General features: G+C 40.1%; 6 protein-coding genes and 1 long non-coding RNA gene across 10 annotated transcripts; 3 read left to right on the forward strand and 4 right to left on the reverse strand.

The window, feature by feature from the left end:
* Positions 1 to 41: 41 nt before the first annotated feature.
* Positions 42 to 1402, reverse strand: efcab10 (EF-hand calcium binding domain 10). The gene is made up of 4 exons (XM_049723770.1): positions 1249 to 1402; positions 655 to 819; positions 486 to 576; positions 42 to 412 (listed from the first exon to the last, which is right to left on the reverse strand). The coding sequence occupies exons 1-4, from the start codon at positions 1349 to 1351 to the stop codon at positions 367 to 369; spliced, it is 405 nt and encodes a 134-aa protein (XP_049579727.1). The 5' UTR covers positions 1352 to 1402; the 3' UTR covers positions 42 to 366.
* A 119-nt stretch (positions 1403 to 1521) lies between these two features.
* On the reverse strand, positions 1522 to 2368 carry uqcc6 (ubiquinol-cytochrome c reductase complex assembly factor 6). Its single transcript, XM_049723771.2, has 3 exons — positions 2218 to 2368; positions 1990 to 2139; positions 1522 to 1826 (listed from the first exon to the last, which is right to left on the reverse strand). The coding sequence occupies exons 2-3, from the start codon at positions 2095 to 2097 to the stop codon at positions 1713 to 1715; spliced, it is 222 nt and encodes a 73-aa protein (XP_049579728.1). The 5' UTR covers positions 2098 to 2139; positions 2218 to 2368; the 3' UTR covers positions 1522 to 1712.
* Positions 2369 to 2395: 27 nt separating this feature from the next.
* Positions 2396 to 5542, forward strand: tdg.2 (thymine DNA glycosylase, tandem duplicate 2). Of its 4 annotated transcripts, none has more exons than XM_049723727.2 (10): positions 2424 to 2541; positions 2740 to 2811; positions 3185 to 3519; positions 3647 to 3852; positions 3989 to 4058; positions 4137 to 4272; positions 4358 to 4440; positions 4715 to 4809; positions 4883 to 5057; positions 5136 to 5542. In XM_049723727.2, exons 1-10 carry the CDS (start codon positions 2531 to 2533, stop codon positions 5243 to 5245), a joined length of 1293 nt encoding a protein of 430 aa, XP_049579684.1. In that variant the 5' UTR covers positions 2424 to 2530; the 3' UTR covers positions 5246 to 5542. The 4 variants fall into 4 exon arrangements, with proteins under 4 accessions (XP_049579685.1, XP_049579684.1, XP_049579683.1 ...); XM_049723726.2 differs by having other exon boundaries at positions 2427 to 2541; positions 3644 to 3852; XM_049723728.2 differs by lacking the exon at positions 2740 to 2811 and having other exon boundaries at positions 2396 to 2541; positions 3644 to 3852.
* A 425-nt stretch (positions 5543 to 5967) lies between these two features.
* Positions 5968 to 9769, forward strand: tdg.1 (thymine DNA glycosylase, tandem duplicate 1). Its single transcript, XM_049723717.1, has 11 exons — positions 5968 to 6106; positions 6675 to 6749; positions 6907 to 7073; positions 7195 to 7562; positions 7641 to 7710; positions 7774 to 7909; positions 7983 to 8065; positions 8143 to 8237; positions 8311 to 8482; positions 8548 to 8697; positions 8818 to 9769. Exons 2-11 carry the CDS (start codon positions 6691 to 6693, stop codon positions 8967 to 8969), a joined length of 1452 nt encoding a protein of 483 aa, XP_049579674.1. The 5' UTR covers positions 5968 to 6106; positions 6675 to 6690; the 3' UTR covers positions 8970 to 9769.
* Positions 7774 to 12741, reverse strand: LOC125970939 (patatin-like phospholipase domain-containing protein 2). Its single transcript, XM_049723741.2, has 9 exons — positions 12453 to 12741; positions 11621 to 11853; positions 11230 to 11295; positions 10956 to 11165; positions 10814 to 10874; positions 10628 to 10747; positions 10291 to 10420; positions 10127 to 10192; positions 7774 to 9957 (listed from the first exon to the last, which is right to left on the reverse strand). Exons 1-9 carry the CDS (start codon positions 12637 to 12639, stop codon positions 9903 to 9905), a joined length of 1128 nt encoding a protein of 375 aa, XP_049579698.1. The 5' UTR covers positions 12640 to 12741; the 3' UTR covers positions 7774 to 9902.
* Positions 12742 to 13136: 395 nt separating this feature from the next.
* LOC125970964 (uncharacterized) lies at positions 13137 to 14063 on the reverse strand. The gene is made up of 3 exons (XR_007482308.2): positions 13786 to 14063; positions 13401 to 13690; positions 13137 to 13341 (listed from the first exon to the last, which is right to left on the reverse strand). It is a non-coding gene; the product is annotated as an uncharacterized lncRNA (long non-coding RNA).
* A 27-nt stretch (positions 14064 to 14090) lies between these two features.
* Positions 14091 to 16775, forward strand: si:dkey-10o6.2 (uncharacterized protein LOC100124608 homolog). The gene is made up of 7 exons (XM_049723745.1): positions 14091 to 14359; positions 14797 to 14921; positions 15282 to 15348; positions 15437 to 15593; positions 15687 to 15829; positions 15899 to 16009; positions 16180 to 16775. Exons 1-7 carry the CDS (start codon positions 14207 to 14209, stop codon positions 16360 to 16362), a joined length of 939 nt encoding a protein of 312 aa, XP_049579702.1. The 5' UTR covers positions 14091 to 14206; the 3' UTR covers positions 16363 to 16775.
* Positions 16776 to 16949: the final 174 nt, after the last annotated feature.

Here is a 16949-nt window from a genome sequence, read left to right on the forward strand (position 1 = left end):
ATAAAAAAATAGACTTGATACAAACCAATAAACAAATATACTGTAAATACAGAAATTCACTTTTTTATTCATTGGTGTGTTCATAAAAATATTTTGTTTTAACAATATTAATTACACTGACAAATGGATGAGTGACAAATGTGCAGTATTCAAATGAAGTAATGAATCATAATTTACTGTCACTACCCATGATTCACATCATTCAGTTCCACCAAATCAAATGCTTCATTGTTTTATTTGTATTTGTATTGTTATAAAATAATGTCATGCTATCATATAGGTCTGTCTCAAAGCTTAAAATAGAACAGCTATCAAAAGTGTATAAAGAAACAAAAAAGGGTTACTGTTAGGAGTAAAAATAAATATTTAAGGTTGTTTGTATGTCGATGAGCCTTTCTGCAAGCTTATCATCCTGTAAAAAAAATAACACAATATTATGATCCAAAAATAAAGAATTTTAACTCAATTCCCACAACCTCTCTTACCCTTCTGTTATGAAAGTATCATAGGATATTTTGTCTTCGTTTACACCATCAGGACACTCATTGATGTCTTTCATGCCCAGTGAAATCAGAGCTAAGGAGAAAGAAAAAAGGCTCGTTTAACAGAACAGTATGTAAAGATGTTTCTTTTTTTTATATCTTTGGCACTCACCCTGTTTGTATTGTGTAAACGTGACATGTCTTTGATTGGCCGGGTCCACGAGACCAAATATTGCATCTAGGTTGGAAGAGCTGAGGAGACTGGGCGCTTCTTGGCCGTTATCTCGAGCTTCTTTTAGTTGTTTCAGTTTCTCAATGAGAAACTCTTTGGGATCATCTAAAAAGAAACAAACAAATTCAGATAGATGAAAAATAATATGACGAGCAAATGAGAAAACAATGTGAAAATAGATGAAAAGACAATAGTGACGTCGGCTAAAAAGGTTAAGTTTACAAATAAGACAATCAAAATAAAATATGACCAATCAAACTGCCAATAACCAATCAAACTGGAGTAAACTGGAAAGGTCGACAGTGACTGTTTTTATGAAGATTAGCAAAATTTCATAGTATTTCTGTACAATTGCTGGATATCTATAAACGTTCTAAATATACAATAAGCTCAAGAAACTAAATGTACACATACTACAAATAAACAATGATAATTTAATCAGAGAGAAGAACCATTAAACTGACTCGAGTCGTTTTACCTAAAAAAAAAAAACTGCCCTAAAAAACAGTTGTTTGTAATATTTAAAAGGCTAACCTGGTCTGTAAAAAAAGAGCATGCTGGTGAGGTTTTTCATGAGGTCGAAGATTTTGTGTTTTTCCAGGTAAGCAGAAGCTTCTTTTTCCCGTTCGGTCGCCATCTTGTCCACAATTCTGAATGTTGATATTCGGTTGCTAGGATACGAAATCTCCGTACACAAAAAAAGGGTCGTCGTGCGACATTTGTGTTTCAAAGAAATCAAAACAATAAAAACTTTATTTCATACATAAATGTGGCGTGACAAAATTCAACAATTAAATACTAGCAAAATTTCATTACAAGCAATAAAAATGCCATTTATTTATTGTATTTTATTTACATTTTGAAACAAACAACATTTTCTACAATGCTTATCCGATGAGCAGGAGATGATGCACCATCTTCCTCCACCTCGCTGATGACTGTAATACAGTATATTGTCCATTGTCCTGAGAATATTTCCATCATAAATTATCTCCAGATTAGTTCGTCTTGGGTTCTTCTTTCATCTGCTGCTGTGCGACTGCTTCTCTGAGTTTCAAGCCCAGTAATTCTGTCTTTAGCTCACCAGGTTTTGGGGGGACCTCTGGTATACTCTGATGGAAAAAAAAAGAAATCAGCGTTGTCAGAATTTTGATACGATACCTGCATAAAATAGAGCTACTTAAATCAGTCAATACTTCGTAATAAATTAACACCCACATGTGTGGACTGATAAATACGTTTGTAAATGTGAAATATTGAATTTAGTCGCCTCACCAGGTCAGGTAGGTAGTACTGGTGGACCGCCTGTGCCCCGGCAAACATGGCCAAAATACATGCTCCGTACATCCTCAGGTAACGAGACCATGACACTCCAGCGGGCATTTTTGCACAGCTTCAAGATGGAACACCATGCACACTTTCGGACTGTGAACAAATAAAAACACGAATCATGCCATCAGTGTACATTGCTAAAATGAAAAGCAAATAGGCTCCTAATAATACCTTTAAATTTTTGCATTAAAATGGTAAATTAGCGCATTATTAAATGTGTAAACACGTTGTTTCAAAACTGACGGTCACCGGGACACGAACAGGTCGCATGGCGAAGAGATTACATCCGGGTTGGAGTCGTCACCTTTCGTTTTGTCCGAAAGAGGGCGGTAACGCGCATCAAGCAAGTTGCCGAGACGACGAAGAAGAAAAAGTGCGCCTTCCAACCGATAGGTGGCGGTAAGCGAACACATCGCAAAGTTTCGATGCTCTTTGTTTTGAAATAGCTTCCCTGCCCCCTCGTCTCAAAATCCGAAGCCTTAAAATGTATGACAGGTATGTCAAATTTGGCATATATGTGATTGTTTTATCCCGCCAGGTGTATATTATTTAAAATCGTTTGTTAAACGTAACGTAAAGCGACAAGTGCCATTATCCGGAGATGTTTTTTGTCATGGTAGCGTAAGCAGCACTGCAATGCGCTCTCTTTCGGCACAGCTTCGTTGTTCTCTGAATCTTGATGTTTTTGTGAAGTAAATTGACAGTCAGTATGGAGGAAAACGAGTTTACACCGTTGACTGTGCCCATGGATTATTTCCAGCAGTGGTGAGTTGTTGCTGGAATAATTCCGAGGAAATGCATTCGTCATCTCGGCTTGTTATGTTTTCCTTTAAATTATTCAAATGATCATTTTTGTGCATGCAGTATAATGCAATCTGAAGGCAGAATTTTTCGCATATACACTTAAAATAGAAAACACTATTTGTGAGCAACTCCTTTTTTTTTTTTCATTTGCATGTTTTAAGTAGTCTAAAGAGTGTTGTGCATTCATCATGTGTCTTCACTGACCACTAGATGTACAGTAAATTCTCCTAAAATGTCCTACAATTTTATGGAAACCACAGGGAGCCAAAACTGTGCAATAGTTGACATCATAGATATCTCCAAAATGCTTAAATGTCTTCTTGGTTGTTCCAAGGTACCAGTCAAGCCAGCAACACCCCGAGCTGCAGCCCGTGATGTCCCACCACAACCACTACAGCGAGGGCCCCAGGGATGAGCCCGTTATGACTGAACTGTCGGTGCACAAGGAGCAGCCGCTCTACCAGGAGCAGTTTTATCAGAATTACTTCCACTACCAGGAGCCCGTCTACCAGCAGGAGCAGGATCAGCATCCTGCATATCCGCAGCAACAACAGCAGCAGCAGAATCAGTATGAACATGCAGTACAACAGCAATCTCAGTACCAACATCCAACACAGCAAGAGGAGCTGAATGTTCACCACCAACCTCCACCCGCTACCCCACCTCAAGGTAAATAAAAACCTACAATATGTTTTTTTTTTTAAAAATGTTCCCTGAGAATACGTGCTATTGAAAATAGATCATGAATGCTGTCTATAACTTTTTCTATCATATGTACTTATTTTTTTTGTAGCAGCGATGCCGGTGAAGAAAAAGCGAGGGCGCCCACCCAAGAATCAACGCGAAGGAGGCGGGGCGGTGAAAGAGGAAGATGAGGATGAGAGCGAGGCAGCAGCAAAGAAGGCCAAAAGGACACTGAACCGCTTCAACGGCATGTCAGTGGCTGAGGTTATGGCCAAAACGCTGCCTGACGTTATTACCTACAATCTTGACATTTTGATCGTGAGTTATAAAGAGCATACCGAATTCATAAAAAGTGCACAATTGTCGGAAGATGCATCGTAAGGTTTTTGTTTGAGGAGCGTGTGGTTTTCTTTGGGATGTGTTTCCGTGGTAACCCCCTCATGTTTCTCCTCAGATTGGAATCAACCCGGGACTACTGTCGGCCTATAAAGGACACCACTACCCCAACCCTGGCAACCATTTCTGTATGTTGACATTTCTATTCATTATTTATGTAGTTTGTAATTTTTTTTTTTTTTTTTTTTATCCTGCTTTGTCCGCAGGGAAATGTTTGTTTCTGTCCGGTTTCACCGAGCAGCAGCTCAACTTCACGCATGACGAGAGCCTGCCCGAGAAATACGGCATCGGCTTTACAAACATGGTTGAGAGGACCACGCCTGGCAGCAAAGATCTTTCCAGGTGATTATGCCTCACATTTAAAGAAAGAAAAGAAAAAATTATGAATGTAAAAAGACATTCAACCTTGTCTTCTTTTCCTTTGCAGTAAGGAAATCCGTGAAGGAGGGCGACAGTTGCTTGAAAAGCTGCAAAAATACAAACCGCTGATAGCAGCTTTTAACGGAAAAGGTATTGTCAGATTAAAAAATATCATTCAAAGGTCTTAAGACTCATATTTGATACTATTATATTTTTGTAAAAGAAAAAAATATATAAATAATTTTATTATAATTGTATAAATTTATTATAAATAAATAAATATAAATGATTTATTTATAAAAAAAAAAAATCATTAATGTTGCCCAGTCATAGTGATTTTGAGGCACATTCAAAGATCATTTAAAAAAATATTTTTTATTTATGCATCCTCAAAGTTGCTTACACATATCTTTTATCATATTAGGTATTTACGAAATATTCTGCAAGGAAATCTTTGGCGTGAAGGCCAAGAACCTGGACTTCGGCTTGCAGCCCTACAAGATCCCAGACACTGAAACGGTATAGAAACATCACATCCACATATTTAAAACCCTCATCAAGAAAAAGCCATCGCATGTTTCTCTTGGTCTAGGTGTGCTACTTGATGCCTTCATCCAGTCCACGATGTGCCCAGTTCCCCCGCGCCCAGGACAAAGTGCACTTCTACATCAAGCTGAAGGAGTTGCGAGACCACATGAAAGGTGGAGTAGTGCCCGGCCGGGACGTGCTGGAGACAGACTACTCCTTTGACCTGCAGCAGGCCAAAGGTAAACCCCTCGCCGCATACAACAACTCTGGGATTCCTTCCTTACCTTTTTTCTTTTTATTGCTTCTTTGTTGTGCAGAAGATGCAAAGAGGATTGCCATCAAAGAGGAGCAGTTAGATCCCGAATACGAAAGCTGTAGCGGTCAGCATGAGAATGTGAGGCAAAGCAGTCCAGGAAACTTTTATTGAAGTGACATTTGCACACTGCAATTGGCACACAAGAGGAATCACACAGTTTACTGCAGAATTTTAGTGGAATGCACTAAAACAAAAAAAAAAGACTGCACACAACTGTTTCAACTTAGCCCTCACTGAGCATGTACTGTACTAGGTGTGATATTTTCCACTATTTATTGCTTTTGCTATCACCTTTTTTCTTTGGTTACTTACTTTTGTACTGTATTTTGAAATAATGAAATTTTATGTGTAACCATCTGTGCAGACAAGTGATTTGACTATGATTTCTATTAAAATCGTAATGAACAATTTCCTGCTATGGTTCTTTGTGTACTGTACATATGGGTGGAAAAAGTCAGATTTTTAATATTATATCCAGTTTCGATTTAAAAAAGTTACTGGTTTTACTTTGCTAAGCATACATACACTTAGATTTTTTTGTACTCATTCAGCAAGGATGCGCCGCGTCCTACGTCACAAACTTTTAGCCAATAGAAAACATCTTCACGTTTAAAAGCCTCGCGGTTCAAACCAATAGTACACAAGGTATCCTCAAATTTTTTAATATTCTGTACAAAAGCAAATAATAAACAGATTGATACGCATATAAATGTATAAAACTATAGTGAATATTTTTTATGTCTCACATAATAATAGAATAAAGTCGCTGGTTCATTGTATTTTATTCCTATTTCAACCGACCCCTACGTCTCGGACTTGGAATTGCCTCGTGTCAAAGTTGAATGAGACTGCGCTGTCACGTCTTTGTTGCCCCAGAAGCTCTTTCAATTTTCTGAATAAAGAGCGGCATATGTGGGGAAAATAAAACTGCTTCCCCGCCCGGAGAATCGGATTAAAACAACCGTTAGCTCGGTACGTCTAGTGCATGTTTATACTCTCAACTGTTGCGCCGTTTTGGTGTATCATTCAAGCGAGATCATCCATCCGCGGTAGCTTAGCGGCTAGCCGGTGGCTAATATTAGCTGTAGTTTTGGTTAGGGTACTTGTGTCTAGTTTACTTATTAAATATTTTCTTTTAATTTGTACAAATTAATACGGAATGGAAATTATGAATTTTACAAATCAAACGTTTGATAACAATGGAACCAGTTATTCATATAAAGTGAGGTTTACATCGTTGTTTGTTGTTAGCATTGTTAGCATTTAGCCGTGGAAGAAAAGGTATTTAATTTTTAAAAAGTACTCACGTGTAGCTGATGCACGAAAATGTTTGATGACGCAATGACAGTTTTATTTTGTTAAATAGGGTTCGATTGAAAAACACAATCAAAATCATGATACACAAGTTTTCTATGAGTAAAAATGAGTGGGAAAAAGTCCTGATTATTGATTTCTCCATATTTTGTTAACCATCCGTTTATTGCATGTACCACTCCCATTTTTATCACTCACGATGCATGTTGGATTTTATTTAATTAAGTTAAAGAACCCACAAGATGGACAATAAGCTGAACGGATCCCTGCCTGTTGGCTCTTCGGAGTATCTGCAACAGTGGTGAGTTGTACAGAATAGGCCAAAAATAACCATCAAGTCCTACATTAAATCCAGTCTTTGTTTTATGATTTCAAGTTTCATGTGTTTTGATGGTGTTTTGCTTTGGGAGAATCAAGAGACACCGATTTTATCGGGTTCTTTCAATTTCTTGCCTCAGGATTCAGTCAGCTCAGCGGTTCCAAGCCCTTCAAGCCCAATATTCGAACTACAACCATCCGCCGCACTACCCGGAGGCACACACTGGGGTAGCAGCAGAAGCTCCACCGCACATGGATCACCCTGAACCTATGATGGAGCAGCAGGAGCCCGCTAACTTGACAAAACGTACAGTAGAAAGTCTACACACCCCTGTTTAAAAGTTTTTTTTAATTAAACTGAAAGAAATCATTTCTAATGCAATCTAATCTCCACAACAATAATTTTTTTTATTGAATCTTCCACGCAGCTCCGCCCAAAAAGCGTGGCCGAGCAGCTCAGCCCAAGGAACCCAAGCCGCCAAAGGTCCCAAAGGTCCCGAAGGAACCCAAACCTCCTAAAGCACCCAAACCTCCGAAAGCACCTAAACCTCCAAAAGAACCCAAACCTCCTAAAGCACCCAAGCCTCCAAAAGAACCCAAAGCACCAAAGGGCAAACCAGGCCCGAAACCCAAAAAGGGCGCCGAGGGTCAGGCGGTCGACGGCAAGCAGGAGAAGATCGATGAGACCTTCAAAAAGGTGAAGAGGAAAGTGGATCGTTTCAAGGGCATGTCGGAGGAGGAGGTGATGAAAAAGACCCTGCCGGACCTGCTGGACTACAATCTGGACTATGTCATTGTGAGCAGAACTTGGTGATATTGCTTGAAAAGAAAGGCAAGCAGCCGATATAACCTTGTAAAACTCTTTTCCTCGCAGATCGGTATCAATCCGGGGCTAATGGCCGCCTACATCGGACGATGGTTTCCTGGTCCTGGAAATCATTTTTGTAAGCATTTACAGAATCAGCAAATCCAAGTTAGCTTGGCTGAGATTTTATTTTTCTTCGTAGGGAAGTGCCTCTTCCTTTCGGGATTCACCGAAGAGCAGCTCAACCACACGCACGACGACACGTTGCCTGGCAAGTACAAAATGGGCTTCACCAACATGGTTTCCAGGGCGACGCCGGGCAGTAAAGACCTGTCAAGGTTAGCGACAATACTCACTGTTATTCGTCGTCGAGAAGCTGTCTCAAAACCTTCTCGATTTCTATCCCGTCAGCAAAGAGCTGCGCGAAGGAGGCAAAATTCTCGTGGAGAAACTGATGAAATATAAACCTCTCATTGCCGTGTTCAATGGAAAATGTAAGTCTTGGCCAAATCTTTATTGATATCCATATTTTACATCAAAAATAATATTCACCCCCTCCTCTTCCTTCCAGGCATATATGAAATGTTCTGTCGAGAACTATTTGGTAAAAAACCCAAAACGCTAGACTTTGGTTTGCAGCCGCACAAAATTCCCGACTGCGAGGTGGTAAGTAAACATCCCGCCAGTTTTCATTCTAACAATGGCGCACAAGATGTTGATTTTTTTTTTTTTTCGTCAGGCTCTGTACCTGATGCCGTCCTCCAGCGCCCGTTGCGCTCAGTTCCCTCGCGCTCAGGACAAAGTGCATTTCTACATCAAGCTACGGGAGCTGCGCGACCATCTCCGGGGCATCCAGCGGCCCAAAGAGATCGAGGAGATCAAATACTCGTTCAACTTACAATTGGCCAAGGGTACGCCCCGATCCTTTCAAGTGTCGTACCGCTTTGTTTGTCTCACCGACCGTCTCCCTCCGCAGAGGACGCCAAGAGAGTAGCCATCAAGGAGGAGCAGTACGATCCCGGTTACGAGGACGCCTACGGAGGAGCTTATGTCGAGCCGTCGGCCGAGGGAGGTCAGAGTCAGGCCAACGGGCATTTTGACTCACCGAGCCAGGAAAATAATGCTGGTAAGGCACCCGTGGTCCTCCACATAAACTGGGATGGAGACACAAAAATTAAATCACAGCAAAAGAATGACAAACGTGGATTTCAAACAAAACGTAATAACAGTCGATTTCTAATCCCAGAAGACGGAGGACAGGATGCAGGCACGTCAAAGAGTTCCCAACTTCCCGACGGAGACGGGATGACAGAATCGCGAGCTGATCAGATTCCAGACGTGAGCGCAGAAGAAGGTGGAGGAGGAGGAGGAGGAGCTAGTCAGGCCCCAGATGTATGAGGACAAATTGTTTCTATTTTTTTAACCTTTCTTCCTTAGTGGAATATACACGCCTAGATAGACTTTGTAGACATATTGCAGAATATTCTCTCTGCACATTTTTAAAATTTTAGTTTGTGGTTTTGATGATCTCGACGGCAGCCATTTTAAAAACAGGTGAAAATGCAGGGACTTTTCTTTGGGCTGTCCATGGAGAAACTTGGAAGTGGACTTGGAACTCTGCATCAGCTGAAGGCTGCAGAAAACGGAAAGACATAATGGAATGGAAATGCTAACTTCATTAGCATTGTTGTCTTCTACTATTCACATTCCAACTCAACAGACAAAAGTATTGGGACATGCCTTTTATAGTTCAATCACTGTCTCATGTCTCAATACTTTATCCATTGAGTGGACAAAAGTATTGAGACACCTCTGTAATGGGTTGTCCCATGTCCCAATACTTTTGTCCGCTTCTAAATCAAGAGAGGTGTCCCAATACTCGGTCGACTCTCATCTCCACTCTGTCCTACTTGAAGCCCTTAATTCAAAACTTAGTCGCACTTGTTTTTCTTTTTTTTTTGTTACCTACCTTCTTTGGTGCCCTTTTTGAATCCTGTTTACATTTGTACTGCACACTGATGCAGTAAACAAGCGAGTATACAAAAGATGTTATCTTTTGGAGTTACCTCAGCAGCCTTTTATCATAAATTAATTTACTTTTAGGACTTTTTAGAATCAATTTACTGTTTGAAAATGTCACAAGGGTTTTATGATTATGTTTTGTTCATTAAAAATGTTCTGATGGTGCTTTTTATAAATCATTGTTCTGTTGAGGGAGTTTTTATTGGAAAAAAAAAGTAATCATAAGTTACTAGATCCTCCTATGCAAGGTTAAAAATACATAAATATGTCAAAAACTACACAGCAACATTAAATAAGCACAATTGATAATCATTTTTTTTCAGAGTCAAAGTCCAATCTGCTGCGTTTCTTCTTCGATGACACGCTGGAAGAGGAAAAAAAACAAAAATCAAGCTCCATAATTATAACAGTTAACGGAAAGTGTGTTAAATAATACATATAAAGTGATTAAATAGGGAATAAAATAGATAAAAATGTCATTCGAAAAATTGTATAGTAGCTAAATATGGGTTAAAAGCGACACAAATATCCACCTGCTGCAGTTGTTGTCATGGCAACTGCTGTTTTGTCTCCGTAGCTTATTGGTGGTCCTTAGGAGGCTGCCAATGAAAATCATTATTACAATATGTCACATATTGAATAACCCCATAGGGAAAAAATGACTATTGCTAGGCAGAATTAATTTAATTAGAATTACCTTTTTAAAAGGAACAAAATCAACTCAACGGCAACCACCAGTGGAGTCAGAATGTAGTAAAAAACTTCAACTAGACACAAGCTTTGACTTCCAATTCGATCACCTGCATCCCTACACGCCACACACAATACTGTTTGCAAACACACAAAGGACAAAAAAAATAATACAATTATTTTCCCACTTTTATGATATTATGGGAAATTTGGTTGAATTTTACGAAAAGTTTTACTTTCTATTTTTCACTCACTGACATGGATTCTATTTTTAATTTGAACTTGTTTGTTATATACACCGTATTTTTATCTTTGTATAATTGTAAAATATTTGATGGCTTCACCTCTCTTGATATTGAGCGGAAGGTTATGTGCATGTTTATGCTCCAGCCACCAGGGTTGCTCCCCCAAAGCTCCCTTTGTAATGTCCACCAGCTCTTCCGGGGAAGATGTAGCCAGCAAATCTGGAACACGTACATTTGTGTACAAAAACAAGAATCAAAAGGGAATTTTTTTATAGTTAGTCTTACCTTCTTGTCTCAGAAAGCAAAGAGCATCTGTGTAGCCACTGTGGAAGATCTCAGCCAGCTCCTGTGAGTCAAACAAGGAGTCACTTGGGCACAGAGTCAAACATGGAATCAAACAAATAGAGTCAAACACCGAGAGTCTAACCTCAGGTGTTGGAGGTAGGAAGGAGGTGTAGATACGCCGCACGTTTCCCGTGGTCACCTGGATGCTGAGGTTATTGCAGTACACCGAAATGGCGGTCCAAGCGCCATCTTTGGGGCTGATGTCACTCTCACTGCAGAACGGAGCCACTGTGATGGTGTTTGGATGCTCCAACAGCGGCATGTTATTGCTCAGGGCTCCATCCATGTATAGCTAAGATATATATCGATTAGAAAGGTAATGATTGTTGGGTTTGTCTTTTACGGTATTGACTCACTTGTCCACGGTAGGAAGGTGGAATCAAGCCACAGTAGACTGGGAAGAAGCAGCTGCACATGAGCACCTACATAGACACGAACACTATGATGTGAGTCAAAAATTGTTTGATTCTGATAGATTTGAACATATATATGTGAATCAAACATGGAGTCAAACGCGACAGTCCAACACGAACACTATGATGTGAGTCAAACATTGATTTGATTCTGATAGATTTGAACACATACATGTGAATCAAACATGGAATCAAACATGGAGATTCAAACACAAACATTGACACTTTCATTTGAATTCAACTTGGAGATTCTTATGAGCCAAAATACAATCAAAAATAGATTCAATAATATGAATCAAATCTGGAGTCAAACACTCAAATGTGAACGACCCACCTGTATGAGCTCCTCCCTGCTGTCAAAATGGGACACCAGGACGTTTCTCCTGTCCCTTATCCTGGTGATGGACACGCAGAGCCTCCCCGAGGCACGCCGGTGGGCATCTTCCGGAAGTTTCTCCCGCAGGGAGTCGCGCAGCGTTCGCAGGAGGCTGAAGGTCGGGTGGAAGACGCTCAAGCGGTGCTTCCTAGCTTCTTTAGCCGCCGTTAACACGTCCATGTACAAATGTTCTGAGGACCACGTTTTAAAACGTCATCTAATGTTGCAATGTGTTTATGTCAACTACTACACTGTTGCACTTGAACCTCTCACACACACTGCAATCTGTTTTCTTTTACGGTGACCTGTGTGTGAGTGCATCTGTGAACCAATGAACTCTTTGTTTGTTTGACTCTATGGACTTGAGTTCAATTACTGTTATTACAGTACTCCCCCCCTCCCCCACCTGCCCCGTTTAACCGTAGTCAACAAATAACAGTGTAGCATTTTGAAGACACTGTTCTTTTGCAGATGCATAAGAAGTTCGAGATATTGTGAAATATTATGATGGTGTTTTTCATGTTTTTCATCATTGTAATAGTATTGGATTTTTCATTATAGTTATTTCTAATCAATTTTAAATTCCATTAATTTTAGTGTTTAAGTTTCAAAAATTTTCTTTTTCCAATGCTTCATTTTAGTTTTGATTGGTAATATTTTTTTTTATATATATACTTGCAGTGTATGTTGACTGTAAGATGAAAAAAACAGTTATGTACTCATTCTCAAATGACTCGAGATATTTATGGGGTGAGTGTAACAGGTTGTTTTTGAAGCTCAAGTTTCTCACCGATGGGGAGTCCCACAGTCAACGCCGCCGCCACCAGGCATCCCGACGACGCTCCGCAAATCTTGGAGGCCCCGTGCACCAGGTTTGGCGCTCGCTCCAGGATGCACGTCATGGCTCCCATGTAGTAAACACTGCGAAAGCCGCAACCCGCAAAGGATATATTCCACTCTTCAGCTCCGCCATACATCCTTTCAACTCTTGGACGCTTCACACACACAAGCTCTCATTCTCATACATACACAAACAGGCATGCTCGGGAGTGTTGCGCAACATTCTAGATCAGCTTACGACAGCGCTGATTTCATAACTGTAAGGAAGGGGGCAGGCCTGGTTCAGAAAAATAATCTTAATGGGGTTGCCGCTTCAGGATTAAAGTATTCAAATGTATATACATTTGAAAGTTGTTATTATTAGATGCATGTTACATTTTTCAATGTATTAATGAACATAATAATAATCAACATAATAAATAAATAAATAAATAAAGAAAGAAAGAAAGAAAGAAAGAAAGGAAAATAAATAAATAAATAAATAAATAAATAAATAAAGAAAGAAAGAAAGAAAGAAAGAAAGAAAGAAAGAAAGAAAGAAAGAAAGAAAGAAAGGAAAATAAATAAATAAATAAATAAATAAATAAATAAATAAATAAATAAATAAATAAATTTTCCTGTAACTTCCATTGAAACAGCAGTTTTATTGAATTCTAATTAGTTCCTCAGACCTCATGATGTCATGCAATTCTGGCTTCAAGGTGGGAGTAGGGGGCGGAGTGAGGGGCACATATATGTCCATCTCATTGGACGCCAGGCCGGATGTGGGCGTGGTCTCGTCCCGGTCAGCCCGAAGGTGCTTTGGCAAGTTGGAGCATCTTTCCGTCCTTGGCACCAACCTGTAACACAATGATCATTAATATATTCTGGATTTTCAGCAGGTTATCTTCTGCTATACCGATCATGGTCCTCCTCATCTTCATCATCATCTTTTTTGTAGAGGCTCTTGTAGAAGCCTCCTGCAACCCTGTAGAGCACATCCGGCAGCCAGAACGACACTCTGCAACATCAGGAAGGTTCTTAGACCTCAAACTCGGCAGCCATCTTGTTCTTCCCGAGAACATTTCGGAATGGACTTGGTGCTGGGGAGCCACAGGTAGGAGGAGAGCACCTTGAGTGGAAGCATTTCAGACATGTGAGCCAGGAGACCACCAGCAGGGTGCGCTTGTCTGCAAGCCGTGCACAACACTGAAACACAAACAGGGTAACATGTCAGAGTACAGAACGTAAACAAAGCACACATTTGAAAATAATAAATTAATTTGAGTGTTTTGACGACTCACCTAGCGGTACTCCAGTGGTAAGGCATGCGGCCATCAGGGCCCCCGCCGAGGCCCCGTAGATTCTGGATGCATTCCGGATGAGACAAGGGAACCGCTCCAAGATGCAACTCGATAAATGCCCATAAAACCACAACCGGCGAAAGAAACGCTCCACTCTTTCTCCTTCGAGCTCGACATTCTTGAGTTTATAATGAGTAAAAAGGTGTTAAAGTAATGTGTTCACATTACCTGTGTTTTTTTGTGTCGGCATCCAAAGGTGACTTAACAAACCCGGCTATCTGATTGGTCAGCAGTGACCACGTGACTGCCACCTATCCAAATACTAGTACGTCCCACCAAAGCGTCATTTTGGAACAAAACTTGCTGTATTCGGAATACTTTTGCCCGTTTTATTTATTTTTAGACGTTTTTATTCAAAACGATGAGCATCCCGGTGGTAGATTTTAGCGTGGCCAGCTTGAACGTCGAGGATATTTCCGATGTTGAGCTCCAGGAAGTTAGCAGAGAGTTAAAAGAAGCTTTTATGGAAGTGGGCTTCGTCTTTTTGAAGAATACTGGCATCACGCAGGCGGAGGTAAGTAATAGTAAGAAATAGTAGTTGCAATAGTTTTAGTTTTATTTTATTTAACCTTTATTTACCCAGGCAAACAATTGAGAACAAGTTCTTAGTGGCGGAAATAAAAAAATAAATAAACGAAGTAAAATGGCATTAAGGAGTCATCAAGTCCACTAAGTTACAACATACAAATGTTAAAATAAAAAAGTATTTTAGTTCATCAAAATTTATATGTAAATAATTCATTGTTGTTAGAGCTAAATATAATCTCCTGTACATGCAATTTTTACAAATCACCCTCTTTTGGATGTTAATCTAGAATTGTGTTGATAATTTCATAGTATCATGTTTGTTACTTGTATATTTCTTTACGTATTTGTAATTTTGTCGGCAGTTGTAATGACTTCTTAATTTTGGAATTTGGAAAACAAGTAAAAAGGAGCATTTTCATGTAGGTTGATCGCGTCATGGATGCTTCGAGAATTTTCTTCCTGCAGCCAGACCATCTCAAGATGCCGTTCCGAAAGTCCACCTTTCCAATCTGTCCACATCACGGCTGGTTATCCATGGAGAGTGAAAGGTCTTATTTCTGTGTCTGTTAATTATTTAGATTTCTACAGTAGTCAAGTTGGGTTATACAACCCGAATAGTGTTGTTTTATTCTCAGTTTTGTTGTCACGATTGCACTTGAGTCATTTTTTAAATGTTAATCCATTTATCAGACATAACAAGATGTGATCAATCATCAAAATTGAATATTGTCTTTTTCTACTGATTAAGCATTGTCACTGCATCTTATCAGAAAATGTGGTTATATAATATATTCAGACTACTTTTGTGATATTTACACAGTAAATGTCAAAGTCTGTTAGCTCCAGAACTGGTCTTGTCCTTTTCATCAATAAAAACTATTTACAATTCTGCATTTGCACACATTCAGGTTAAATCAACAAAGACCGGAAGATCTAAAAGAGGCGTTTAACGTGACTTCGCTACATCCTGACATAGTAAGCGTTTTGTTCTGTACCACAGGCTCAAAGTACAAACTGTTTTTGAATGTGAGAGTGACTCATTGTGATTTGTGTTCCTCCGTAGAAATGGCCCACATCTGAGGTGGCCCCTGGATTCCAAGAGACCCAGATATCTTTTTTCCACCGCTGCAAAGAGCTGAGCCTGCGTGTTATGAGGGTGATGGCCCACAGTTTGGATATAGATCCCGATATCTTTCTGAGCGCTCACCGCCTGATTGGAAGTACGACATACTTAGCCTGACTTACATAAAGGTTAGTACAAAGAAAGGCATTGCTCTTTTTTTTTAAATTGCACCATGTGCATCTTGACATAGCTGAGGGGAACTTTACGACGCTACGTTCGCTGTACTACCCGCCGGTGAACAGCGAGCAAGTCAAGGAGGGTCAGCTGCGATGCGGAGAGCATTCCGACTACGGTACCATTACTTTGGTGTTCCAGAACGCAGAGGGTCTCCAAGTATGGAAACAAAAAGGATGCTAACGTAATCCAAATGTTTTTAGCTAACGTGTGCATGTGTGTGTTTAGGTGCGCCGTCGCTCTGGTGAGTTCGTCAGCGCTCCTTGCGTGCCCGGCGCCGTTCTCGTCAATATCGCAGATTTGATGCAGCGTTGGACCAGCGATAATTTTGTGTCCGTGGTGAGCACGTTCAAAACAATTTTATTTTCCCGTCGCTTCGCCTCACAGTTTTGAAAATATTTTCTTAAATGACTGGAACTTAAGGCAGCTTGTGGTTAGGAGGGAGGGAGGGAGAGTGGGGGTTGCATCATGAGACCTGACAAAGCTTCTCTTTCATACGTGCCCATCAGCTCCACAGAGTTTTACTTCCCCCGGCCGGCGACTGCAGCAGCACTCGCCAGTCTGTGGCTTTCTTCGTCCAGCCCGACGATGAGGCCGTGGTCACATGCATCGACGGATCTGACAAGTACCCCCCGGTGCGTTCAGGCGCCTATCTCATGGAGCGCTTAAAATACTCCTACGGGCGAGCGTGAAAGCCAGCAAGTAGAAGCTTCACTCATTTTGCTGCCACGAAACAATACAATGACAGGTCAGTTGAATTTTGCGCCTGGGTTGAACATTCCTCGCTAATTTTTCAGGCCACACCCCTTGCAATGAATTCCGCATACACACATGAAGACTGCACATTTTGAGCCGCAACAATTTAATTGTACTTTCACAATTTATTTAGAATTTAGTTGATTGATCAGTTCTTTACATAGTACTATATGGATAAGAAAAAGACTGTAAACTTGCCACTTCATTCGCTTTATTGTCACTCGGACCAAAATGGTGATCAAATGTTGGAACTCAGGAAGTGCCGGGAGACGAATTAATGGTACATTGCAAACACCAAAGGAATTATTCCAAATATCAAATTATTTCAATAAATAACATGAAAAGTAAACATCTATGAAGATGTGGTTCTTACAACAGTAGCTATAAATTGAATTAAATAAATGAATAAATACTATGAAACATTTCAGGAATTCTTTAAAGTTGGAAACCAGGAATTGAGAAAATTAAAGATTGGCCCCTAATAGGGAAATTAAAAATATTTCCCCACGTTAAATTCCCAGGC

The sequence above is a fragment of the Syngnathus scovelli genome, chromosome 6, assembly GCF_024217435.2.
Source record: "Syngnathus scovelli strain Florida chromosome 6, RoL_Ssco_1.2, whole genome shotgun sequence".
In the NCBI taxonomy this organism is placed as follows: Eukaryota; Metazoa; Chordata; class Actinopteri; order Syngnathiformes; family Syngnathidae; genus Syngnathus; species Syngnathus scovelli.

Excerpts from the sequence above, each read along its gene's own strand:
- efcab10 (XM_049723770.1), bottom strand. The coding sequence starts at position 1,351 with ATGGCGACCGAACGGGAAAAAGAAGCTTCTGCTTACCTGGAAAAACAC. Across the intron at positions 577-654 it reads GTTTACACAATACAAACAGG|CTCTGATTTCACTGGGCATG; the intron begins GTGAGTGCCAAA and ends CTTTCTCCTTAG. Across the intron at positions 413-485 it reads GATACTTTCATAACAGAAGG|GATGATAAGCTTGCAGAAAG; the intron begins GTAAGAGAGGTT and ends TTTTTTTTACAG.
- uqcc6 (XM_049723771.2), bottom strand. The coding sequence starts at position 2,097 with ATGCCCGCTGGAGTGTCATGGTCTCGTTACCTGAGGATGTACGGAGCA. Across the intron at positions 1,827-1,989 it reads AGTACTACCTACCTGACCTG|AGTATACCAGAGGTCCCCCC; the intron begins GTGAGGCGACTA and ends TTTTTCCATCAG.
- tdg.2 (XM_049723726.2), top strand. Across the intron at positions 2,812-3,184 it reads ATGGATTATTTCCAGCAGTG|GTACCAGTCAAGCCAGCAAC; the intron begins GTGAGTTGTTGC and ends GGTTGTTCCAAG. Across the intron at positions 3,520-3,643 it reads ACCCGCTACCCCACCTCAAG|CAGCGATGCCGGTGAAGAAA; the intron begins GTAAATAAAAAC and ends TTTTTTTTGTAG.
- tdg.1 (XM_049723717.1), top strand. The coding sequence starts at position 6,691 with ATGGACAATAAGCTGAACGGATCCCTGCCTGTTGGCTCTTCGGAGTAT. Across the intron at positions 7,711-7,773 it reads TGGTCCTGGAAATCATTTTT|GGAAGTGCCTCTTCCTTTCG; the intron begins GTAAGCATTTAC and ends TTTTCTTCGTAG. Across the intron at positions 8,238-8,310 it reads AAATTCCCGACTGCGAGGTG|GCTCTGTACCTGATGCCGTC; the intron begins GTAAGTAAACAT and ends TTTTTTCGTCAG.
- LOC125970939 (XM_049723741.2), bottom strand. The coding sequence starts at position 12,639 with ATGTATGGCGGAGCTGAAGAGTGGAATATATCCTTTGCGGGTTGCGGC. Across the intron at positions 10,875-10,955 it reads TCCTACCTCCAACACCTGAG|GAGCTGGCTGAGATCTTCCA; the intron begins GTTAGACTCTCG and ends TTTGACTCACAG. Across the intron at positions 9,958-10,126 it reads CATGACAACAACTGCAGCAG|CGTGTCATCGAAGAAGAAAC; the intron begins GTGGATATTTGT and ends TTCCTCTTCCAG.
- si:dkey-10o6.2 (XM_049723745.1), top strand. The coding sequence starts at position 14,207 with ATGAGCATCCCGGTGGTAGATTTTAGCGTGGCCAGCTTGAACGTCGAG. Across the intron at positions 14,360-14,796 it reads CTGGCATCACGCAGGCGGAG|GTTGATCGCGTCATGGATGC; the intron begins GTAAGTAATAGT and ends ATTTTCATGTAG. Across the intron at positions 16,010-16,179 it reads GCGATAATTTTGTGTCCGTG|CTCCACAGAGTTTTACTTCC; the intron begins GTGAGCACGTTC and ends CGTGCCCATCAG.